We start from the raw sequence: 26,742 nt of genomic DNA, 5'->3' as shown, positions 1-26,742 counted from the left end.
TATCTCCAAGCAGATATGAAAGCAGAACAAGGTGATGTTGGAAGGTGGAGCATGCAGATTGACCACAAATCTCTTTCCTGCACAGAAAAACAAACCCTTATTTTACCTGAAGTGAACGCATCTAAATATGTATTTCGTGTATAAACGCGATTAAAAAATAAACTTAAATTACATGTGTTATATTAATCTGCTGCCCACTGTGTCATCATTAGAACGCACAAATGTCCTGACAGGAGATTTAAGAGGATTAGGATCTTTATTGGTGTACTAACGCCCCGAAAATTGTCCCATCTGGGATATGACATCACCCCAATCACTATGATGTGATGTCATAACCCGCTAACTAGCGCAGAACTGCACTGATGACCTTTTATTGGCAACTGCATTAACAATATGTTTTTGCTCAGGTAAGAACGATAATCTGATTTAAATCCACTCAGAGTTCATAGAACTAAAGTGTTGTGTGTGATATTAATACCTAAATGTTCCTGCGTGAGGCCACAGTGCTAGCGTGTCCATATCTGATGTCAGATTACAGTTCATTAGTGCAAATTAGATTCTGCTCTTCTTTTCAGCTGCATTGTTTAATTAAGCGGATATGGGGGACATAAAAATCTTGTAGGTGCCGCGATTCCATTTCCAGCACCTTATAAAAACAGATCCCAGCCTTTCAGGTTAAAACCAATATCCTAATTTCCCTCCCCAGATTTTATAGTTCTGTAAAATCGTCCCATATCTCTCATCTCTGTTATTAAAGGGGGGGGTGTGTGTGTGAGATACGCTGCTTTGAAGGCAGCCGGGAACTCTGAGTTATCAAGCCAGACGGAGATGAAACGTCGCCCGAGCTGAATGCCATGTCCAGATGCTCGGGCCGCGGGAGTCCTGGCTGAGTCATGAAGCACCAAGGACTCCACACGGGGGCTCTGTCACCAACCCCTCCCTCCTTCCCATGAACAACAACACGCATCTCAGAGCAGATGCATCGTTGGAGATAAGGGCCCACCGTGGAGATGAGGATCATCGTTTTGCTCCTAGAGTCTCTTAATCCTCTCATTTAACTTTGGTTATTTATTATTTTAAGCGTTTCCTCACGTTCTGGATCGCAACATAAGACAGAAACTGGGAAACGTGACGCGCGGCGCCGAGACGGAGACCTTCCATCCCATGCTGGTGCTGCTGAGCTGATGGTGCAAACGGCAAACTGAGCAGCCAGATGCCCGGCGCATCCGCACCCGCTGGTTCAGAATTAATGAAGCCTTTCGTTTGGTGCTGGTTATCAAAGAGCATGCAAATGGAGAACTTTGGAGCTCACATATTCAGCAGTCTAAATTAGGACCTTAATAGTCTGAAGCAAACAGGGGGCTAACAACAATGGCATTTGAGACAATTGGATTGACTCAGCCCCCGTTCGGTGAAACATCACTCTGCAATCAAGCGTAGCGCTCCCTCTCCTCCCATGGGGGATGTCAGATATAGCCCGGTCTTTGTGCTGGTGATTAGGAAGTGTAGCTGTCTGCACAAACATTCCCACCATTGTGTGTCTCTCGTCTCCGCAGCTCACGTGTGTTGCATCATTTGACGGCTGCGTTTATGTGTCTTTTCATCCAGTAAGACGACGACTCCGTCTCCCGTCTACCCTTCACATCCCCTGTTCTCTCTCCTCCTCTGTGTCTGTATTCAAGGCTAGTGTTGATAGCAATTTATCAAGTGCAGCCTTCAATCCATGACAGCTACATCATTGCTCATTTATTTCCTGTCCTTTACCCTGTTCTCCTGCAGACTGACCTGCTGTCGCCCTTTTAATCGAACACTTTTTTTTCCCATATATATGAATTATTTTTCATTTCTTTTCCATGCTTTGCCACCTTTTTTGTCTGTCGTGAAATGTGCGTTACCTTATCTGACCGTGCTTCGTCCCTACAACAGGACAACAGCCGGAGGGTGGACAATGTGCTCAAACTGTGGATCATCGAGGCCCGTGAGCTTCCAGCCAAGAAACGCTACTACTGCGAGCTTTGTCTGGACGACATGCTGTACGCCCGCACCACCAGCAAGCCCCGCACCGACACCGTCTTCTGGGGCGAGCACTTCGAGTTCAACAACCTGCCAGCCGTCCGAAACCTACGCCTTCATCTATACAAGGAAACGGACAAGAAGAGACGCAAGGTAACAGGAAGATCAGGAAAGGTCAGACAATGGCGTGTTGGTCGCGCTGGAGGAGTATCTGCTAAGGATTTTGATGAACTTGTGTCTTTTTAATCAATCAAACTTTATTCGTAAAGCGCTTTTTCATTCAAAATGAGCAACCAATAGTGCTTTACATATAAACAATACAACAGACGATAAATACAAGAAATATCCCCTCTTTTCCCCAACATACGTACACATACACATCTTTTATCTCTCGATATGGGGATAAAAGGTGACTGTATAGATTAAAATTCACTAAATAAAAGTAATAAAATAAAATAAGAGGTCGGACCAAAGAGGTAAAAATAATCAAATAAATAAAATTCAATGAAAAAAAAGGTCAAATAAATATATCCAAAATTAATAAAATAAATAAGATTCCATTAAGAGCCAGGCTAAAAGGTTAATAATAATAATAATAATAATAATAATAATATTAATAATATTAATAATGATAAATATAACATAGCAGAGCTTTTAGCCACTATAAAGTCACACCTTCCCCTCTGGAGGTGGAGGAGACCAAAAATGAAGCAAACAGATTTCCCAACTGTTCAGCAGGTTGACAGAAACGTGATTCCAAATGAATGAGAGGTCCGTCGGCGGGTCAGGATCTTCATTGGAAGTTGATTTTATGCAAAAACAAGAGTGTCAAACCTTTAATAACTCTGGAGCAGCAGCTGTTCTTACAACATTTAAAACACTCACTGAGCTCGTCATCGCTAACATACTGTGAGGAGCTGACGTTACTCGCAACTCCCGCATTGTGATTTAGTGGTTTTATATGAAAATAGCTGGTAGCAAAGATAGGGCGCCTTCGTCTGGGCCCCTTTGCTTTATAGGATTCATAAGGAAAGAGTTGTGGTTGGGGAACATCCTGTAGTTTATGTTGGACAGGGACTGGAAGGAAAGAAACAGTCATGACTGACGAAGGCGTCATCGACTCGTCGACATGGGTCAACAACCCCCCCCGCAGACACACGACGTAAAGGCTACTCTCGGATTTTCCGCCCCTTTAGCTTTTGTCTCTTTTACAAAGAGAAGCCTTAATTAAACAAATGGATGAATAGCGAATCACAAACACGAGGAGTCATACATGCTAATTTTTCTATTATTGGTTTAGTTCAAGAGCAGCACCGCCACGACGAAAGAACTGATTCCAGAGGTCCCTGAACGATTACAGTTAATCCTGTTACACTTTCTATCCGCTGCTGAAGCTTTGAGTTCACTTTCTTGACATTTCAGACTATTTTTCATACATCCAGATGCTTATCTCGTCTAATCTCTACCTTCTCTCTCTCCCAGGAAAAGAGCACATACTTAGGACTCGTAAGCATCCCCATCTCCAGCATCACCGGGCGTCAGTTTGTGGAGCAGTGGTACCCGGTCATCCAGCCCAGCGTCCTCACCAAAGGAGCCGGCGTCGGAGGAGGGAAGATCATCAACGCCTCCCTACGCCTCAAATCCCGCTTCCAGACCATGAACATCCTCCCCATGGAGCTGTACAAGGAGTTTGCGGAGTACGTCACCAATAACTACCGCACCATGTGTGCCGTGTTGGAGCCGGTGCTGAGCGTGAAGAGCAAAGAGGAAGTCGCCTGTGCGCTGGTGCATATTCTACAAAGCACAGGGAAAGCTAAGGTAGGGGTGTCGCCGTGTGGCGGAAAGTCGGTTTATCTGTTTTTATCTGTGAGCAATGAAGAGAAATAAGGATTCCCCCACCCCACCCCCCTCAGGACTTCCTGTCGGACATGGCGATGTGCGAGGTAGACAGGTTCATCGACCGAGAACACCTTATCTTCAGAGAGAACACTCTGGCCACCAAAGCCATAGAAGAGTACCTCAAACTGATCGGACATAAGTACCTCAAAGATGCTATAGGTGAGCCACAACACACACGTGTATATATATATATATATATATATATATATATGTGTGTGTGTGTGTGTTTTCTATTTATTTATCTATTGATAAGCTGAGTTATGTGTTCAACCAAGTCTCGCCATATTTTATTTTAACTTTAGTGACTTTTGACGCCGCTCCATAGCCAAAATTAGTCAATAGAGTTAAAGGTAATGACATTTTAAAATCCATTCTAAAAACCAATGCATGTATTTTCAGGTTATATCCCCGACTTTATTTCACCTGTGTTGTGAAGTCTTTGGCTAATCCAATTAAACACATTCTATTAAAAATGCATGGCAGTGAATATCAATGCTGTCAGGGCAGATGGTCATGATTCGACAGAAAGAAAACTTTTCTATTCAAAAGCAATTCTCACTTTGTCGTTTCTCAGCTTTTGCGTTTGCTCGGATGAATTTGCCGCTGATGTAAAAATTCTCCTTCTCTCCCGTAATGGTTTTTTTATTTTTTTATTTTTTTATTACTTGTTTTTGTTGCTTTCTGCATTAACAACACCACATCGATTTGGTTCATAGTTCATGCTTCCTACCATTTTGCCGTTAGTAATGAAATGTCATTTTGTAGGGGAGTTCATAAGGGCCTTGTATGAGTCAGAGGAAAATTGTGAAGTGGACCCCATGAGAATACCACCCTCTGTGCTCCCAGACCACCAAGCCAATCTCAGAATGTGCTGTGAACTAGCGCTCTGCAAGATCGTTAACTCCCATTGGTGAGTGTTTGGCCGTTTGCAGACACACACCTTTGTTCGGAGTGTGTTTACTCCTCTCTGCTCCTCTAAAGCTACAAGTGAAGAAAGAACTCCAGGTTTTTATCCTCTTCGCAGTGTTTTCCCTCGAGAGCTAAAGGAAGTCTTCGCCTCCTGGAGGGTCCGCTGCGCCGAGAGAGGTCGGGAGGACATCGCCGACCGTCTCATCAGCGGTTCCCTCTTCCTGCGCTTCCTGTGTCCCGCCATCATGTCCCCGTCGCTCTTCAATCTCACGCAGGAGTACCCCGACGAGCAGACGTCACGCACGCTCACCCTCATCGCCAAAGTGGTGCAAAACCTGGCTAACTTCTCCAAGTCAGTTTTCATCCATCTTATTGCGTTTTTTTTGTGCATTAATAGTTTTCTCCGCAGTGCCCAAGTGTTCATAATAATATATCATCCCAGCAATAACAGCATGAGCTTTATTTGATGCCATTCAAACCTACATTTAGATTATAAAAAGTCTTTAAAAGGGTTTAAATTGGGGCTGAGCTGAATGGACGCCGGAGTAAATCACTACCATCTGCAGAATAGGACAATTTCCAGTTACACACACATGATTTTGACGTTGAGTGAACGCATGTCCTTGATTTTGTCTTCATGTAGAGACGAGAAATGTTTACATGTGTCAAGATTTGTCTCAGTTCGCTTTAATTTGCCCGCTGTCCACACAGAACGCCATCCGCGATGAAAGGTTAATGGATTTTAAACCAGCAGACAATGAAATGGAATTTATTACCTTGGTTATCATAGATGGTCACTCTAGATAATATTTAATTTCACCTTCACGTGCTCCTCGTTTTCTCCCCATCACGTTCCCTTCTCTTCTGTTCCCCCCCCCCCCTCTCCTCTCCCACCCGCAGGTTCGGCAATAAAGAGGAGTACATGTGTTTCATGAATGAGTTTTTAGAGATGGAGTGGGGCTCCATGCAGCAGTTCCTGTATGAGATCTCCAACCTGGACAGCGTCAGCAACGCCGGCGGCTTTGAGGGCTACATCGACCTGGGGAGGGAGCTGTCCATACTGCACAGCCTCCTGTGGGAGGTCATGGCTCAGCTCAGCAAGGTAAACCCCAGCGTCCCTCATTATACACTACGTGCTATTATCATCACCGATTATAGGCTGTATTTTTAATCAGGCCAAACACGGATTGGACGCCTACGTTGTACTCGTTCATGTAAAGGGCAAAAATAACAGCAACACGTGACGACATAATGCAGTTAAGTACAAACCCACCAGTAATTGTGACACCAAATAGCATTACATATAAAGTTTTTCATGATATTGTAAATTTCATGTAAATTTCCCCACTGTGGGATAAATAAAAGATTATCGTAGTTTAACGTAACTTAACCTAACCCAACTTAACTTAACTTCACCTTAAACTTAAACTTAACTTGTTTTCACTTCACTTAATGAGTCCAACTTGTGATCAGTACTGGAGGTTTAATTCCCATGAGGCTAAACATCACTGCACTCTGTCTGGATATCAAATTTCAGGAATAAATTTCCATTATTTGACCTGAAACAGTCAAATTATATTTGAACGTCATTAATCAGACCTGATCAGATTTAATCCGATTCGAGCTGCCATTAATTTATAAGATCCCAGCAACTGAAGTAAAACCTAAAATTGTTAACAAGTTCTTTCTTTCTCCTTTAATCACAGGATGCTATCATCAAATTGGGTCCTCTGCCCCGCCTCCTGAATGACATCAGCATGGCCCTACGAAACCCCCACCTCCAGCGGCAGCCCAGCCACCAGACAGACAGGATGCAGGACAGGCAGACGGACAGGCTGCTGTCGCGGCCCAGTTTCAACCGCGGAATCTCATCCGAGTTCCAGAACCTCATGATGAGGGATCTTAATAGGTGCGTTTGTTATGCGCTGCGGCTCCTCCCCACCACTCAAGCTCCACACTCGAGCCAACCCCCACTGAAAAACCAACGCCTGACCTTCCTTCTCCAGCTCTATAGATATCACTCGCTTGCCTTCCCCCACCTCCACCGGAGGGGTCATGCCATCCCGCTCCCAGATGAGTTTTCAGGACCGTGACCATCCTCATCGAGCGTCCTCCAAAGACATGTTTTACGTATCGCGACCCCCCCTGGCCCGATCCAGCCCGGCCTATTGCACAAGCAGCTCGGACATCACGGAGCCCGACCCTAAGGTGAGTTTGATCATAACTGGTTTGGAGAATCATCATCCCCATCCACTGGGTTTATCTCCAGAGTGAGGTCAGTATGACGTGCATGTTAGTCATACGTGTAGAATCTGCCATCGTGGGATGGAGGTCGTAGATTCATGACATCTGCTTTTTTTTTTGCTTTTTTTTTTTTTTTTCCCACCGATTCACCTTCGCAATTCATCCTAGCAGTATTTCCTGGGGAAATACTTTGAGGCATTCCGCTATCCAGACCTCGCGGTAAAAAAAAACAACACCTGCACCACCCTCACCCATATCATCCGTGGCCACCTAACATACATAATAACAAAGGGGGGGCACGCAAGCCTCTCATATCCCTTATTAATTAGGTGCTCAGTGTCAATAAAAGCGTATCTATGATGGACCTCCAGGATTCCCGAATGAACAGCGTGTCTAACCTGCAGTCGGTGGACATGCTCAACTCCTCCCAGGCCTCCATCGCCGGCATGGGCAGCTTCGGCGGGCTGAGCAGCGGAGGCGGTGGCGGCCTGGGGTCGGGCCTGAGCAGTCAGCTGCGGGCTGGTGGGAGGTTGTCAGCTGGCTCTGGCGGCTCCAGCATGTCCGGCGGCCTTCGGCTGAGCCAGCTGAGCCAGATGGGCACCACCTCCGACTCGCTATCCCAGCAGCAGCAACAGCAGGCCGCCGCCATGCGCTACCCGCTTTCCTTCCAGAATCCCCTCTTTCATCTGGCGACCGCTGATGGGCCTCAACAGCAACAGCTCCATCACCAGCACAGCCGGGCTCAACCCCCAGCACCCCTGCTCCTGGCCCCAGACCTGGAGCCCTCTCACCAGGCCTACATCCCACAGTTCGCCCACGGGGGGTTCTCTCGCAGTGAGGACCTGTCCACCCTCAGGACCCGGGACGGTCACCTGGGCCAGCCCAGCATCATCCACTCACACAGCTACAGTGACGACTACAGCAGGGTCGACTATGGACGCAGGCAGATGTCCATACAAGTGCAGGTACATGTCCCGCTGTGCTCTGTGGTGCACGTGTGTCAAACTCAGGGCCCAGGGGCCAAGTGTGGCCCGTCTCGTCATTTTATGTGGCCTGCAAGAGCATAAAAGGTCAGGTCAAAAGTGTGCTTTGACCAAAACTACATTTCCCAGGATGCAGTAATTAATCCCATTTTAACATTAACAAAAATGTTTTGAACAAAGTTAACGTCCTAACTTGTGTTTGATGTTATTTTTCTTTATTCTCTTGTCTAGTTTGATCCTTGATCGGTTTGATTCTGTGGGTTTAATAACCTGACAAAATAAAAGGATTTATGTTAGAACAGAGAAACAAACACATTTTTTCTGTGTAACTGTAATGTTTGCAACTTAAATAAGTAATAAATTAAGAGTTATTTAACATTAAGGAGTAGTTACATGTATTTTACATTAAATTGAGTTACATTTAGTTACATTTATTAGTTACATCTGGCCCTTTGAGGACAGCCATGATGCTGATGTGGCCCCGCAGTGAAAATGAGTTTGACACCCCTGATATAGTGTGTGTAGATTTTTAAACAAGACAATCGAACAATCCTGTTGTCATTTTCCTCAAATCAATATCAACATATTGATTGATTGATTTCCTTCCCTCACCTGTACTTGAAGCAGCACCAAACCATCACAGCCTCTTTTGGTATTTTTCCAGTCCATCTGCTTCCTAAAAAAGCCTCGCCAACTTATTCCTCCGTTTTCTTCTTAAGGACAACCTCCAACAGCAACAACAAATGATGGGCATGACCTCCCAGACAGGAACCTCCCACTCCTCCCTGGCCACCACGCCCCCCTCCACCGTCCAACCCATGCGGCAGAGTTCCGTCGCCCCGCCCCCCTCCCATCGCGTCAAGTCCCAGACTTCCCATCAGCTGTCCGTCAGCTCGGCCGCGGCGCCTTCCGCTCCGGCGAAGACGCGTCCACAGAGCGGGAATCTCCTCCAGTCGCCGGAGTCCGGCTACGGCGGCCGGCAGCACGGCCCCCGCCAGCTGCCCGTCAAGGACAACACGGCTCCGGGCCTGCCCCACCAGCAGAGCTCCGTCAGGGAAAGCCAGAGTCCGCAGGGAACCACGAGCACGCAGCAGTCGCCGCAGCAATCCCAGCAGCACCTGCTCAAGCCCACCATGAGCAAACAGGTGACGTCTTTACCCGCCGGGGGCCGGCCTGCAGCTCCGGCTCCACAGGGGCCTCTGTCTGTCTGAAACTGACCTGCAACCACTTAAAAACTCACATTCATTTCATTTTCTCCTTCCCAGGGCTCCCAGTCTCCATCCACCCTCAACCCCCCGGCCCCAGCCAACGAGCGAACGGTGGCCTGGGTCTCCAACATGCCTCATCTGTCGGCCGACATCGAGAGTTCGCGGATTGACCGTGAGGAGTTCAAACTGAAGGAGTACTCCAAGAGCATGGATGAGTCACGCATGGACCGGGTAGGTCGGAGTTTTAGGAGTTAAAACGAAAAAAATTACAACTTTTGTGTCATAAAATGAAGGAAAACTGAGTCACACCATCACGGAGGAACAGTTAATGTTCTTCAATCTTCTTCCTTGTTTGGTATTTTTACTATAAATCATCCCTGATGCTGTTTGAAATATCTGGAGGCTTTCCAGTATGGATTAAAAATTGATAAATGTGCAAAAAGAAGAGTGGAAACCAAGACAAGGGCTGTCAAATTATAATATTATCACTATAAGGATGGTTTATGCGCCTTATATAATGATAACACACATATATGATATGCAAAGCTATGACTGCAACCACCATGTGTGTGATTAAGCCGAAAAAAAATGCGTCAAAATGTGGTTTTGCGTCGCTGAAGCATCAGCATCACCTCTGGACCATCTCTAATGAACGTCTGGTGGAGTTCAGCATTTCTCTGCAGCGGCTTTTTCTTCTTATTAGTGTTTTGTTTTGTTTTTTTTACCTTTTTGCTCTCTTTGGGATGTATTTAAGCATCAGCCTTTGCATAGCGATGCTAGCTCCCAGCCAATCAAGAGGATGCACAGGATGTGAAGGCGAACGTTAAGCGACAAGGCTACAGCGCTGTTTGTGTCCTTCGCTCTGTTTGACATGCATTACATCTGAATTTACACAGCATGCAGGTTTGTGTTGAGATGTGGGAATAGCAGTTATTTGCGCATTTTTTTTGCAAACATTCTAAATTTCTTTCTATAATTTTCTGCTTTTGTTGTTGCTCGCGGATTCTTTCTTGGCTCATATCAAAACCTTCCAACGAGTTTCATCAAAAATTAGGCCAGACATTTATTTTCAATCCTGCTGAAAAGCAGTCAAAGCGGACTGAAAACACGACCTTGTTCCCGGAGGTAATAATAGCAAAAATATTCAGGCGCACACTTTCATTCCGTAGACGTCGGAGTTAGAATGTGGAAGGAATTTAACGATCCCCACGTTGGAACCTTTCTTGATTTTGTCTCCCCGTCCGTCTGTCTGCCTCAGGTACGGGAGTACGAGGAGGAGATCAACTCCCTGAAGGAGCGGCTGGTGATGTCCCACAAAAAGCTGGAGGAGTACGAGCGGAGGCTCCTCACGCAGGAGCAGCAGACCAACAAGATCCTCCTACAGTACCAGAATCGACTGGACGACAGCGAGAGGAGGCTACGGCAACAGCAAGTGGAGAAAGACTCCCAAATTAAAGGGATAATTAGCAGGTAATTGGAGTTTGTTGTCGGGACGGAGGGCAGCTCAGACCTGGTGTTCATAGAGAGCTCTATTTTTGTTTCTTGTTCAGTGAATAGAGAATTACCTCAGCCGGGATCGCAAGAGTTAATCCATATAGGTGCTCAGGCTGGCTGAGGAATAAATGGAAACTTTAGCGCATCGGATCCTTTTTTAATGAGAAACATGAACTGAAGCGCTTGACGGTGTTTTTATTATGAGATATTTTTATCGCACGTTGGTCTCTATTTACAGGTGTTGTTATCTTTCAGAGAGAATGTTGGAGGGTAGAACAGCGCTGGGAGGAGGGCAGGAAGCTGCGCAGGACAGTATTCTGATAGGCGACGTGTAATGAGCGGCAAATTAAATGAGGGGCTTTAATGAGGAAGGCAGAGATCTATTTGTACGCTGGTAAGTGTGGGAGGGGCAAGTCCCCCCTCCCCCCCCTCCCCGCTGGCGGTCGGCTGTTTCAGCTCAGCTAAACCGGGCGTTGTCCTGTAAGCTGTTATTGTAGCATCACGGTACGGTGTACGGTGCCCCAGAGCATCATGGGTGATTGTCTTAACACTTCTAACGCTGCAGTTTTTTCTGTGGAGTCTTTAGGTTTTTATTGAATTAAACAGCTGATTGGGAAAGATTATAATGTCGACTGTATTCCATTCCAGAGTTTTGGATTCCTGAAGCGTTTTAAGTGCGACGACATGAATTTTAGTTTACGTCTTATTTTGGAGAGTGAGTAGTCTGTAGTCGAACTGAAGGGTGGATATCTGTGACACAGAATATTACCACTTCTAATCCACTCCAGGAACGAAGACGTGGAATGAAGACAGAGACAGTCCTGCTCCTCTTTTATGGGAAAGCATCTTTTTTAATGCCCTAATCTTGTATATAGAATGGCTCTAAAGAAACGCTCTCTTGTATCCAATCATCAGCCGTCTCTATGAGCGCCGCTCTCGGCTGGATCTCCAAGTTCCCCTGAGATGACTCCACTCGTCTTCATTTTGCAATAGACTCTCCTGTGAGATTGCGTAGTGAAAGCACAATTGGTGACTTCAGAAATACGTCTGAATTTTTTTTATTTTATTTTTTTTAAAACAGAGCATTATTGTTTTGGACCTCCAGGCGCAGGACTATGGAAGAAGTGGTTTTAATATTAGCTCTTCCATCTTAAATCTCGGTGAAGCGTTTTCGCTGAACTGTCTCTCAGCAGAGAGAACGCCAGGATCGATTTTATTTTTTTTATTTTTTATTTTTTTTACATTCGTACGATGCTTGGGTGAAAAATCATCAGGGACGAGGGGTCACAGACTATGATGAAGACTCAAGCGTGAAGGCATAATGGAGTTATGTCGATTTACATTATTGCTCCCCTTGAAGTGTAAGCTTAAAGCGAACGCAGCGAACCTGCTGGAGGAAACTGGTGTGACGTTAATCATCAGAACACACTGGGAGGAATTAAGTAGCACATCTGGATGCTTCCGAGTCCATCTTCCTCACAGTTCACTGAGGAAGACCATGTTATTGGACGCAGTTCAAGCTTGTGCACCATGGCAACACATTTTAGTTTTAATACACATCTTAGGTTTTGGAGAAAGTACGGATGTTAAGGCGTGAGATTGATCCAACTCCAAAGTCCTTTACATTTTCATGATCTTTTGTTTTATTTCATCCACGACTTATTTTTATGTGTAATTTTTACACAATCTTTAAACTCAGGTTCTGCAAAAAAAAAAAAAAAAGGAGCGTTTGTGATTCCGAATTCACGGCTCCCAGGCTTGAAAACCCGACTTCATCTGCAGAACTAAAACATTTAACGCTGGGTTTGAATTGTCTTTTAGAAAAGCCTTAATGTTCTGTGCACAAACTTTCACTTTCAGCTCAGAGCAAATCCAACACCTGTCATTAAATCAGTTTCACCTTCTGTTCTTAATGATCTAATTTAAACCAAAGCCAGATATGGAGTTTAAGCTCATGCGAGAATAAATACACTGAAAACACTCGTTTTTACTTGTAGCACTTAAATCTGAGTGGAGGGGTGGGATAGCGGCTCCGTTAGTCGGCTCTCCTTTATTTATTTATTATGGTGCAAATAATGATTCAGTTTTTGTTAATAATAAATCAGCTATTTATCTTCCGCACACTGTTTTCTGTGATCTAAACAACAGATGTATGTTGGAAAGATGCAGTAAGTTTGCAGTAGGGGGGGAAAATATCTATGGTCCTAATTATAGGCCTGTCTGTCATAGTAATAATCTATTTTTAACTATAACCCATAGCATATTAAAGTCTATGATGCAAGAGCCATAATCACAAAAATATATGAGATATATAAGAATTATATTGAGAGTGAGATTTTAATTATTTTAACCTTGCAATAGCTAACTTTATTTGCAGGAGAAGTGCAATAATAGGTAAAATAAATAAAAAATAAATAAAAAAAAGTCGTCCAGGATCCTGCTATATTTATGCATCTTGTGTAGAAGAAGAAACTTCCTGCCAAACTCTTTTTACCAGGTGCCATCCTAAACGGGAGTATTCTAAAGACCTGGAATACTGTAAGGTTGCAAAAAACACCACACAGGCAACGTGACGACAACAAATGACGTGACTCTTTGACTGCAAAAGTGTGTTCTTAAGTTCCCAAACCTTGTTTTTGGCTTGTCTGTATGGTGTTTGTGAATTTATCTGCATTTCAAAAATGAAATCCCACAATGGGTGTTATTTATCAATGAGAGTTTTTCTTTCTTTCTTTCTATCTGTATTATTTTTGCTGTACATGCTTGATATGACTTTTGACCTTGCAGTCCGTCATTGGTGGTGCTCAGAATAGTCGTTTCAGAAAGCTAGACAGTGCCGTCGCTTAACTTATGCAGTCACAGTATGATTTAGATATTCTTAAAAGGGCAAACGTTTCTTTTTTTTTGTTCCTCTCCAGAGACAGAGGTGATATCTTGGTGTCAGAATATTCGCCTCTTTCATAGCAGGAATATATCGATAGGCTTTATAGATCGTACTACAGCAACACCTGTTTAAACGTGTAAATGGATTCGTAGTGGTGATGAGTTTTTGGCTTGATATGTGTGTGATCAATATCGGTTTCTGATTGACATGGCTTGTAGCAACAGTCAAGGGTTTATAGTCACTTTTTACACAGACCTGTGTCAAAATAGTTGCAAATAACTCCTAGTTTGTGTTTTAACCAGGCGGGTGGGGGGTCTGCCGCGACGGCAGCGATGGCGCGTGGGGAGGTAAGTTCCCAGTCGACGACTCGTACTTCCACGTTGGCGAAAAAGAAAAAGAGGACGTATTTGCAGCTGCTGTTTGATCCAGGTCTGTTGTTTCCCTCCGTTGGTTTTACATCCTATTTGACACCTTTTGTCTCTTTGCCTTTTTTTCCTCTGTAGCAAAATATTCAGACATTGTGACCTCATGTCGGTAGATGCACACGTTGTTCTTGCCTACATGTATGACTTGACCTCAAAAGCACACTACTTGAAGTACAACTGGTTACGAACGCATAACATATCACCCCACATGAATCATTGTCTGCCTCTCTTGAAGTCATGTCAAAATGTTAATGCTGTATTCTCATGTTACATTCCATTGTTTTTTGGGACAGTGCTGATATTTCTGTCTGTGCTTTAAAGTATGATTGAATCTTTTCTTTTCATGTTTCTCCTCTTTTGTAAAAAAAACAAAAAAAAACTCTCAACATTGTACATTGTTTATGGAATAAAACATCCAAACGCTTCTGTTTGAAACTTCACCTGTGGATTTTTTCCTTCTTTATCGTCGATCATGTGCCTCTTCCTCTCTCTCACTCCCTCTCTCTGTTTCTGAATAAAGTTCTATGAATGTGCTTAGAGTCACCTTGAGCCACGCAGTTCGACTCCATCGGTGTTTATATTTACTCTGTCATTCCATTGACCTAAATAAACACAAGAATGAAACAAAAATCTGGATCATCTCCTAAACATCAAAATACTGCGAGGATGCTTTTTCTGCTGCTGCAAAGATGGATGGAAAATCCCACCCCATGAGTTTAATATAGCATTAAATAAGTTTTCTTTTTTTTTTCTTTTTTTTTTTATTCACACTAACTTTTATTTGGCATTCATCGCCAACAGAGCAATATCTTGCAAATTTTTTTGCCAGTTTGTTATCTTAACGGCGAGGAAGCCTTGTTAAGAGATATCCTTGAACGACCCTCTCTGGCACTGGGATAATCACAAGAACTGGGAAGCCTGCTCGCTTTGCATTGGCTCATGAAAACTGCAGCAGTAATCTCGCTCATCTACGGAGGCAGAGTCTTTGAAATATTAGTCAAAGGATTTTCCATCGGTACCTTGGTCAATCCATGTTATGCAAGATGGGCAATTCCCTGGGGAGGATGAGGGATCTGGTTGCCGAACCCGTTCGCTTCACATGGTCGAGTGTAATTGTCCACCGTTGGATGTATCCGCACGTGGAAAACACCTTAGAACTGGGTAAAAAAAAAAAAAAGAAGATAAAAAAAACTCCACCGGTGAAAATTGGCAGTCAAAACCTGAAAAGCGTGGCTTTGGTCACCAGCTTCCCCGTCAGGTTTGATGATCAGATTAGAAACACGGGAAACAGATTGTTGAGACAGATGTTCAACTTGTCTATCATCTTGAATTCATAATACTCCCTCTCTCTCTCTCTACCCCACCCCCCCCACACCCACCCCCATCCCTTCCCCACCCCCACCCCCACCCCCACCCCCCAACCCTCCTCTCTTTCTCTGCTTCCAAGACTCATGGCTGTGGAGGATGAGTTAAGAGGAGGACCCATGCTTGAGCCAAAAACCAGGATTTTCGCTGATCAGGTCTGTGAGACTGTCTCATCTCTCGTCGAGTCCGTCACGTGATGGCCCGTGCTGTCTCCTCCTCCCTCCCCTACTTACCTCTCCTCTCCCCCCCCCCGTCCAGCCTCCCTTTCCTCCCTGCTACTGTTATTACTCCGTCTGCTGTGTGTTTGTGGTCCCTCTGATTGTCTTGCCCCTGGTTTGACTGCCGTCCGTCTGCCTGGGAGCTTTGAGGATCAGGACTGTTGCTGTTTGCATTCTTCAGCTCGAGCGTTGGAGATGTCTGACCCCAGCTGGGTTTGTGAGCTTCTCTCGGCACTGTGATGTTTCTGTCCAGCATGTCGGGACCAAACCCATTTCCACTCATGATGTTGACCCATGACTTCCACTCCAGGTTCTGGAGCAGCTGAGCCCCAAAACGCTGCGCGGTGGCGCTGCTTCTTCAGGGGCATTCCTTTCTCAATGCTTTTTCATTTCATGCCCTCACCTCACCGTCACGGCTCACTCATGTATCTGTCAGAATGAACACTCATGTAAAAGTACGTAATGGTTTTTATTGATCAAATCAATGTAGACGTACTCAGTAGAGGTCAAACAGTGGGTCAGGGTCAAAACACACTACAGTTGTTCTTTATGAATCATTTATTCAAATATTCATGTCTTATCATGGATTTACTGCCAAAGCCTAATGTTAGAAGTAGCTACTAGCATTAGCAATCAAAATAATTTTTTGATCGCAATTTGATTGTTACAGTATTTGCATTTTTGATGAGATTTGGAACAGTTTTGGAGTTTTGGAACAGTTTTCAATTAAATTTTTCACATCATTTATGTAACTCTACATCATTGAAGTTTCTTTAGATTTTATTCCCAGTGATGATTGGTTTTCTTTTTTGAGGAAGAAGAGGAAGAAGAGAAGCTAATCAGTTGAAATATAACCACCATGCCACACGGCAGAGTATTTTATTTTTGTGTTAGTCTGTTGGCGTGTGCCGTACAGCAATGTTCTGCTAATACCGAGTTACTAGAAGCTACCAGTTATTGCATTTTAAACCTTTTTACTGACTAAATCCAGGTGCTTCAAAAAATCCTGAATAAAACATAGATGAGTTTCCCCTTCATCGCTGCAGCCATGTGGGTGGGTGGGCGGGTGGGTGCCGCCAGTTCACGTGACACATTTTAATGCTAATCCTAGCCTTCAAAGAGTTCAGACAATAGCCCCTCTTGATGTGTAGCTTCTTTCATTTGGTTCTATTTGTGAATTTATGTTATTTAATTGCTTGAAAAATCAAAGAAACATCTCTTGGTGGATTTCTAGTTATTCATCAAATGAAAAAGAGGGAAGGAAATAATGAAACAATCCCAGAAGGAGAAGCTCACAGAAGCTTCAGATCATCACAGCGACACCATTATTAGAGCTAATGTGACATTTATAGCGATGATCTGGAAAAAAAATATCCCAGTGTACTGCTGCACTATGCAATATATTTCTATTTCTACGGCATGTTATTACAGATGGTAGTTATCAAGGCTGCGTCTCAGAATAACCTTCATTATTAAATATTAAGATTATTTTTCGGATGAATCAATCATTTTGTCCCGGAGGTGAATGATGTCATCATAAATCAAGTTTTGTCAGACCAGCTGTAATGAAATGAAGAATTTTCAGTTCCAATTTGAGCAACTTCAAAACAACAACTGCAAAAATAATCAGATTATAATGAAATAAATAACAAGAGATTAGGGTTTATTCTCAGAGTAACCTTCTTTTGATTGGTTAATCAATGAATTGGTGCGGTTTCTCTGTGTTCCATGTTGCATTTTCTTAGACGTTGTGTTTCCTGTAAGCCTCATTGGGCGCCAGGTGGATACACTTAGCAGCGTAGGATGATGAATTGATCCATAAAGTGTTGGCAATTAGGAATAAAAGTATGTGGGATATGATTTAATGTATATTACATCAAAAGTAGAATGATGAAAGCAGAAGAGACTCACATTTGCAGTGAATATAAAGATTCAAGACTTTCCAGAAGGCGAATGAATCATGAGTCCTGTTCCTTGTTAGCAGGAACGCTGTTGAATTTTCTGCAGCTGAGCGTACACAGAAGGGATATTCTATTTCTTTTTTTTTTTAACTGTTAAATATCGTATTACATTGCAATTGAGAGCAATCACAAGGAAATTCTTGCATTGTATCAGGTTGAATCTGTTGTATTTGTATTTAAAATTCCAATCACTCTATAAGCGGTGTTAACTCGAGAGCTCATAAGCAAATTGACCTTCATTTAAAAGCTAATTAATTTAAAAAGCTAACAGGTGCTCCAGTTGCTTGAGATTTCCCAACGCGCTGAGGCTCGCTTCATTCATATTCCAGCAGGGAGGTGTTTGTTTGTTTGTTTTGTTTGTTTGTTTGCTTGTTTGTTGCTGTGAATGCTTTTTAATGATACCAAACAGGATCGTGATCATTGATCGTTGATCGGGTTCATCTTGGTCCTAACATCTCGGGGGAAATGAACATGTTTTTTCTGACTTCATATGGATTCTTATAATATTGGGACATCATTGATCACTTAAATTTGTCATATTTTTGTTTGTTTTTACTTTAATAATCAATGTTTCATACATTTAAAGTCTTTTATCTGCACTAGTTGTTTTCACCTCTTTTTACTGTGTGTGTGTGTGTGTGTGCGTGTGTGCGTGTGCGTGTGTGTGTGTTACAGTATGGATTATTGTGAAATACAGAACCCCTGTTGTTGTTGTTGTTGTTGTTGTTCTGTTGTTGTTCTGTTGTGAAAATATTTTATTGATGTAAACAGAATTCCGGGTTGAAGTGCGTATCTATTTACCTCCGTTGAGGCGATGATTGCATGTTTGGTAAGCATGATCTGATTCTTTTGCCTTTCTGGAACAGGAAACTCCAAAAGCTCTTGGATTAATCACTAATGATATCGATCGTATTGATAATTTAACCCTTTGTTCTCTGCTACCCGACGCATGCGCTGCATGGCATGCTGCTGTAACGCTATCAGGCTGTTGGGTTTGTCTCACTGCGATGTGTGTGTGTGTGTGTGTGGTTGTTGTTTATGTGTGTGTATGTAAATGTCTGTTTGCGACCAGTTTCATGTTTATTTATGTTCTTCTTTCTGTTTACTTTGAGTTCTGCATTGTCTGGTTTGGATGGCTGGTGTTTACTTCAACCCTCCCTACCGAACAGAAACCTTCCCTTCCTCCTGTGCTGTCTGTTTCCTCCTCCCGCCTCCTGCTGTCAGACCTCCTCTCCTCCTCTCCTCTCCTCTCCTCTCCTCTCCTCTCCTCTCCTCTCCTCTCCTCTCCTCTCCTCTCCTCTCCTCTCCTCTCCTCTCCTCTCCTCTCCTCTCCTCTCCTCTCCTCTCCTCTCCTCTCCTCTCCTCTCCTCTCCTCTTATGTTGATGAGATACGGTGATTTCTCTTAGGGGAGGCGTCAATCCATCCTAGTCCAGCCCCGTCTTGCACCTGTCCCACCCCGAGTAACCAGGTAATAAAAAAACCGGCAAACTCTCACTCTCCATCCATAACCTGCTGCCTCTTTTCCACATCTGCTGTTCTCTTTGTGCGTCCCTGTCCACACGCAGCATCCTGTGAACACACTGCAGGCCCACACACTGACAGGACACGCCCACACAGTTTCCCCATACACCCCCCAGAAAAAATAGGGTCCGTCACAGAAAGTTCTGGACGTAAGTTTCCTATCGGCCCTGAAGGGCACGCTGCCACGTTTAAAGAGTGACAACAAAATAATTCAAAGATTTAAAAATGCTCTACTGCGTTCATGTAAAATAGAGCTGAACCCATAAATCATGCAAAGCAATATCAATGAAATACACAGGGAGGGGTTGACCTGATGGGGGGGGGTTTATTGCTCAAAGGTACTGGATGCACTTCAGAGGGTGGAAATGTAATTTAGGAGGAAAAGAATTTATACAGTAGCTGAATTTTACAAGCTGGGCGGTTACTACCGTAGTTAACACCTAAACGTTTGGTTTTAGTGGCGGACGACAGAGTACCGGGAGTTATTCTGCTAAATTTTGTTTGAGAAGTCAAAGATGAAAATTCCGCATTCATAGATTTGCTCCTTTATTTGCATCTGCTCCAGTATTTAGTGGTTAGCCCAGTTTATTGATGGGGAGCTTTAAATCTACTCTAAACGGCATCAAGTAGTTTAGGTGTAATTGATAAAAGTCTGTAAAAGAAAGTGAGAAATATTTGTGGATTTGCTCCTTTATTTATATTTTATCTTCCAAATGACTCCCCCATTTGCAGAGAAGTTCTTTTCTTTGTCTTTTTAAAAAGTTCTGCGTTCATATTCAAAACTCTCCCCGTACACACAGATCCAGTAAAACGGTTTCCACCGCTGTGGTTTGGACGCCTGGGCGGTGAGGGATAATGTAAAGAGACGACACTACAGCAGAAGAGTCTTATTAAAATGTATGCGATGCCATCGTTTTCATAGGAGCTGTGTTTTTATTCTATGGCAGGTTATTAATGTCTTCAAAAGATTACAATGAAAATTTGTATTGGTAACCCCCAGAACACCATATTATCTAAACCGGTGACGGAGAACCTGATTACCACGACCTACCCACACAGCTGCTGCAAAGGTGAAAAGTTCATGCAAATAGGTGAAAACTTTGCTTAGAAGCCGCTTAGAGTTTTGCCAAAAAGTGATGGGACTTAGAGGTTTGTCTTCAAAAATGTCTTTGGAAGTGAAGCGCTGGGATTCTTTCCGTCGTACGATCCTTTTCTCTAACGTTACTGAACAAACAAGCGCTGCAGGGCAAGACACATGAATGGGAGGAAAGAGGAGGCCTATATACCCAATGTTAGCTGAAGAAAAGCAGAGTAATATTTTAACTAGTCATAGCAGGAAAAGCACAGCTCTTACTAGCATCATTAAGATTGACTCCGATAGATTCAAGTGTCCAAGTAAGGCTTGACAGTGTGGCAAAGGCAGAATGCAAAATAAAGCACCTCGTAACTGAAGCAGCAGTAAAAGAAAACCAGCCAGCCTACTTCCATGAAAAGTTACCCGGGTTCATGGTAGTTCATCGAGAAGCAATTAGCGTTATTTATTAAACTCAAACAATGGGAAAAATAACACTGAGCCCACATGCAGTTCCACACAGAAATTTCATGGGAGCGTTTTATACGAAGTTCCCAACCATTCTACCAAGTTTCATCGAAATCCTTCAAGCGGTCTTTATGTAACGCTACTGAAAGCCCTTTGACCCTTTAGCACCTCCACAAAGACCCTTTTCTATGTCGACTTTATCCGTTTAAACAAAATCATTCATCATTTTCAGTAGATTCTCTTCATCTCAGAGATAGCTGCTAATTCCTGCTAGCCGTCTTTTGCTAACAGAAAGTGTTATCCGCTGTGGTTTTATTGTCACCCTCCCAACACAATAGCATAATTTATGACAAGCCTTGAATTGGAGACGCGTTTGAGGTTTCTACATATATCAGGCTGATTTTTCAGGACCTTCAGGCTTTAAAATGTAATTTCAAACATTCATCTTAAATTTTCACCACGATGTTCCCCAAAAACAACCTTCAACAAAATCACCAGTTAGTCAATTTCAAGTCAAAGTCAGCTTTATTGTCAAGTGTACCATACATGCACGACATACAGCACAGGTGAAATTACAGTCCTCTCAGGCCCACGGTCAAACAGGCAGTACAACACAGGCAGTACAATAGGCAGTACAATAGGCAGTACAACAGGCAGTACAACACAGGCAGTACAACAGGCAGTACAACAGTTAGGGTTGGCATAAAGAGTTACCATTACATGCACATGCATTGCAAAGACGTTGTTCTCATAAATGAATGCTTGACAACGCATTGGTGGGAAGAAAATGCCGCAATTAGTTTTAAACAATTTTCAATGAAGAATTTTTACCTTTAGCCACACAATAACGTTCAATAAAAGAGATTGCATGTTTTGTTGTTTCAGAGACTTCTGTTTAGATTTTTTGAACAACACATAATGATCTTCAGCATGTTTGAAAACATGGACGCCCAAATATGGATGTTTTTTTAAAGACATTTCCATTTCTTGGTGCAAAATCTGTCCAAAAGTCTCTGCAATTTTATGTGAATTCTCTTTTATTAAAATATTTCCTTTTCACGCACACATGAGCTACTGTGTTTTCCTGCACACACACACCCTTACATTTCCATTTAGTCTTTCATCCCTGTCAGCACGCCCTCAGACAAACTACAGGAATTATGGGAAATCTCCGTATCCGACCCAATCCTTCCCTGAAGAACACTGATTAATGTGTTTTTGTGTGTTTTCTGTGTCTTTCAGTGAGTCTCTGTTTCTGATACCTCTGTGTTTGTGTACATGTTTGGCACCTGGGCACATTATTTGGTTGAATGATAGACCGATGGTTATGGAGTGTCTGCTGATGTGTGACATGCATACTAAGTATAATTCATTTTATTTATTATTTGTTTATTTATGTCACAATTAGAGCTCTTAATCTGGCACGCTAGTCATCTTAAAAACAACTGCCATCTATAAATTAAACCAAACAACTTAAAACAGGTTTTTTTTTTCCCCAAATGTGGAGGTGAGAGAACATTTTACATCTTTCCCCAGACATTCATAATACAAATTGATTGGTGAAATGGAGGAAATGGGGTAAGAACTGATGTGTACGATCTGTTATTCTCACTATACACCTAACATTTCAGTACTTTAAGTGTTTTGTGTTTCAGTTCTCATTAGCATAAAAACACTCTCACATCAAGCTGTAATTGCATCAAGTAATCAAACACTACAGCCCAGAGAGTGAAGAAAGTTTGGTAAGTTAAAAAGGATGTCAGTAAACGTTTTGCCCTGTCTTTGTTCGGCTGCCTGACTTCTGACTTTAATAGACATGTGTATTGGTCTACACATGGATATTAAACCACACTGTTGGTTGTGTTTCAGAGTAACGAAACAAGTGTTAAAGAGTCGTGTTACTGGCATCCTATAAACGTCTGTAAACACACCGTAGCTGTTCGTAGCACCAGTTAGCCGCTGAAAACGCTTCATTCATTTTGGTTCTGAGTGAGAAGAGAAAAGGCCCGCCAATTCACATCAAATTTGGGGGGTAAAAATTTTTTTTTCTTTTTGTTCTTCTTTTGACTTTTCTTTTTTTTCTTTTTTTTTTTAAAGTGAAATGGAAACACCTTCCATTACAATGGACACACCCATCAGATTCCAGCTTATCCAGTGATAATTTGCTGTTGTTGTTTTTTTAATTCATATTCTCTACTGGATGCAGAACAAACTATCCCTCCTCCTTCCTGTCTCTCCTCCCTACAGCATGTCACTCCACTCATGTTACAGTATTTCATACTTCTCCTATGTAAGCATTAAAGTGCTATTTAATGTCACTCTTATTTGCTTGATAAAGAACCGTCATTAAATTATTCTCAAGCTCTTTCAGATGGCTCTGCACTCAGTCTAGACACCACACAGAGAATGTGCCAGGCAAGATAAATCAAGTGCAATTATTTCAAGAGGTTCCACCCTGTCCTTGCGGTACAACTGTGATTTTCAGCTTTCGAAACACTTCTATATTCAAATCATTTTGCAGTAGCCTTTGGACACAGTAAGCACCATTATAAATAGTCCTGGTAGTCGTCTATTGGCACCATAACCCGATTGTGTTCTCTCCCCACTGCTCCTACACAGACTGGGAGTGAAGGCTTGCAAAAAAAAAAAAAACAGACCTTGATACAGACTAATAATGAATCTAGCTTCGCATTGCTGTTATTCTGCACCAATGTAAGTAACAAAGGATGACAAAACCAAACTTGGACTTAATGGCTAATCAGAAGCTCCAACCCAGGATGGACGCCCCAGGCTGCAGCTCATTGGGATCAATGGGTTTGGGTTGGACGTTTTGATTGGTGCATTTCGAAGCGGTTTGGTTCTCTCGCCAGGCTCCTTTATTTTGCTTTTTCAAATTTGGCTATGAGCTCTTTATGGCTTTTTGCATGTTACTAGTAGGAGGCTAATGCTATGTGCTGTTAAGAAATAACCCTTTTATAGTCTTTTATAGTCTAAATAGCTCACTCACTTATAGAGGCTTAGTCAATACTGAAAATGATTTGTACTCATTGGCACAGAATGACTAATTTGACTTGCTGACTTTTCCTGACACCTGTCAGCCGACAAACACTCATCCCAAGAGGATCAGGACCTCAAGAGTTTTAATCCCCCTTCATCCCCTCTTTTCCTGTGCCCCTTGACCTTTGCTGCCATTCCTATTGGTGTACATCATGCATCAACTCTGTGACTCATTTTCCTCTCTCTCTCTCCTCTCTGTCTCTCTCTTTCTATGTGGTTCTTTCAATCCCTCATCACTTGTCTTTTGTTTCTAATTCATTCTTTTACACGTGTTCATTCCGACCCACTTTTTGTGTTGTTTTTTTGTCGATGTGAATGTTTCCAACACGATCCAATCACGTCTGTCTCTTGTGATTCCCCTCCTTGTCCCTTGTTTCCCACCTGTTTCTGTCTACTCTCCCTTTCTCCTGTCGCAACTCTTCAACATGTGATTTTTTTTCCTTCTACATATCACTTTATCTGCCTTGATTGGACATCTCCTTACAACTCCTCGCATCCCTCCCATCATTCATTGAATGGTCTCTCTCCTACGACCATCTCTCCCCCGCTCCCACTCCTCTTTCCCCTCCCCTCTCTCTCTATATCTCGCTAGGAGGACCAGCTTTCCTCCCTGGGTTCTGCAGACCCCGGTGTGAAAACTGAAGGTGGAGGGGGAGGTGGTGGAGGCAAAGAAGGAGGAGAAGGAGGAACGGTAACCAACCATCAAGGCCTCACAGTCTCTTCCTCAAGAATCCCCTTTGACAGCTCGCCCCACAATGGAGTCCTCCCCCAAACTGTAGACCCTCCCTCTCTACCCGCTCCTCATCAACATCCTAGTCAGAATGGAGAGCTCCGTGGCAAGAAAACATCCTCCCCCATGACAACCTCACAGGCAACTGAAACCACAGCAACTGCAACTACAGGCATAGCAGGAGAAGGGGGAGTAGGTCAAACACAACGCTAAGCCAAATCAGAGAGAGGCGACACGACGGGGAAACACTGTCCCGTCTTTTCCCCGTTTAGCAAGACTATGCTTTGAAAAAGAACCAGGCAAAAAGTTGCGAGAGCCCATTGCTTTTTGATTGGTGCTGCATTCGTATTCCCCCTTGGCAAGAGAGAGAAGAAAAGTGTGTGGGAGACTAGTAGCGATCATGACGCTACTGCACAGTGCAAGACAAACCAACACAAACACAAAGGGCTCTTAAACGGACACCTGTTCTCTTGGGGCTTCAGTTAGTATCGGTCTTGCAGGACAAGATAATGATACCCTATGAGTTAGCGTCTGAATCGGTCTAAGCGTTTGACGAACACGCCAATACCGAAACGTGAACGCCGTCGTTTCACGTCAAATAAATACAGTGAAGGATCAAGCGCTATAGAACGACTTGCACCTCAAAAGACTTCGTAGAGTCCGTTAACAAGTGCCAGCTTACGGTAAACCCTTCCATAGATGTGGGTGCATTAAATATGTCTAATCTAAACACGCCAGGCTGCAAATTGTTTCAGTGGCGATGTGGTGATGTAGTCTGGCTTTCTTAGTGCCTTTGAGTGTTTTTCAACAGGGTTTTCCAGGAAATAGAAGGAAGTAACAGATGGAGATACCTGTTAGCTTTGCTTGTCAGAGATGTGGTGTCGTAGAGGTTTCAGTGACGGAAGACATTTTTGGGAAACTTTTTTTTTTTTTTTCCCCCATCTAAGGGACTTCTTGTTTTTGGACTGAGCTCGTGCAATTTTTCTCTTCTCAATCTCAGAACCGATATTTGATACAACTGGTGCTAAACAGAAACAAATGGTGCCATTTTCCAAGTCTGTGTCTGCCATAGCACTGCCTCTGTCATGAATCACTCACTGTCTTTTCTCTCTCCGTCCTGCAATTTGTCTTTGACAGGACTTCTTTCCTTCCCCTCTAATATGTTTTGTATGTCTTTGTCTTTCTGCATCCTGTTGTTGTTTTCTTGTCTGATGGGGTTTCCATTTCTGTGTGTCCTCCAATCTCTGCCTTTATTTATTGAAAATGAAAGCAAGCAGCTCTCCTGCTCAAAATTGATGGGTCATCTATTTGAACGGGTTATTTTTTTTTAATTTATGGAGCCCAACCCTTCAAACTTATATTTCTAGATTACTCAGGAAACTAGAAATTTCAAGAGCAAATGAAATTATTTTTAAAGAAATGGATGAATGGAGTTTTATTTATTCATTTATGAAAGATAGGTGGTGCCATTTATTGGTGCTTTTCATTTCACAAAATCATTTTGAATCAGTTTTCTTTCCTGTTTCAACAAAACTAAAGTTATGAGACCATAAAAATGCTAATGAAAAATAAGCAACTGTTCCTTTTGAGGCACTTATACCTCTTTTTATTACAGTAAACATTGCCAGTGTGACATCTCAACTTCCCAGATATGTGTTAAAAGATTATTTCAACCATATACTGTAGGTTTGCTAATCTTGCCATTAAGTGCCTGGGATAAATATATCAAATATCCTTTGGCCGGTAGAGCAGATAGTCATTGACCAGATGGACGTTATAAAGCATTGCTGAGAAAATAACAGAATTTACACCCCTGATGCTTTAACAAATCTCTAATGGCATGCTACTTTTTTCATTTCAAAATAAAAATAGTGCTACTTGTCCTGTTTGATAAACATTAACACTAAAAATATGGAGTTTGTTATGTTTGAAATCTTGTTGTTCGTGAATCAAACATGAGTCTTTCAAAAGTGTGTACCCATAATCCTTCATTGTGTCTATGAAGTGTTTGTTGTAGGGTTTATCTGGATGTGAATCTTCTGTTTTTGTCTCATATACTGGTTTCTCTCTGCAACAACTCAGCTTGTTTAAATGTGCAGGTTGAACAAAGAAGAGTTGACTTTATATTTGTGTCGGCCATTTTTCTCTTGGGAGATTTAAAAAAAAAATCACTTGCTTTGCAGAATTAGATTCCATAAGGCCAACCCTAGTACTTTCTAGGCCAGTGCTAGTGTATTAGTTCAAACCCTCAGTGAATGTCTAACTGTTTAACCACCAAATGCTAATAATG

The 26,742-nt window shown here is 42.8% G+C and overlaps 1 protein-coding gene across 1 annotated transcript in view; it reads left to right on the top strand.

The window, feature by feature from the left end:
* syngap1b (synaptic Ras GTPase activating protein 1b) overlaps positions 1-26,742 on the top strand; it is a 74,535-nt gene that overhangs the window by 44,878 nt on the left and 2,915 nt on the right. The window contains exons 7-20 of the mRNA XM_068324193.1: positions 1,927-2,166; positions 3,496-3,831; positions 3,927-4,071; positions 4,678-4,822; positions 4,937-5,173; positions 5,722-5,923; positions 6,528-6,730; positions 6,828-7,029; positions 7,395-8,030; positions 8,768-9,193; positions 9,314-9,487; positions 10,515-10,726; positions 15,507-15,579; positions 19,011-19,072. Coding sequence (XP_068180294.1) covers positions 1,927-2,166; positions 3,496-3,831; positions 3,927-4,071; positions 4,678-4,822; positions 4,937-5,173; positions 5,722-5,923; positions 6,528-6,730; positions 6,828-7,029; positions 7,395-8,030; positions 8,768-9,193; positions 9,314-9,487; positions 10,515-10,726; positions 15,507-15,579; positions 19,011-19,072 — 3,293 coding nt within the window. The remainder of the gene's footprint in view (positions 1-1,926; positions 2,167-3,495; positions 3,832-3,926; positions 4,072-4,677; positions 4,823-4,936; positions 5,174-5,721; positions 5,924-6,527; positions 6,731-6,827; positions 7,030-7,394; positions 8,031-8,767; positions 9,194-9,313; positions 9,488-10,514; positions 10,727-15,506; positions 15,580-19,010; positions 19,073-26,742) is intronic.

The sequence above is a fragment of the Antennarius striatus genome, chromosome 9 (genome assembly GCF_040054535.1).
Source record: "Antennarius striatus isolate MH-2024 chromosome 9, ASM4005453v1, whole genome shotgun sequence".
NCBI classification, from domain to species: Eukaryota; Metazoa; Chordata; class Actinopteri; order Lophiiformes; family Antennariidae; genus Antennarius; species Antennarius striatus.
This window is presented reverse-complemented; position numbering and strand designations above follow the sequence as displayed.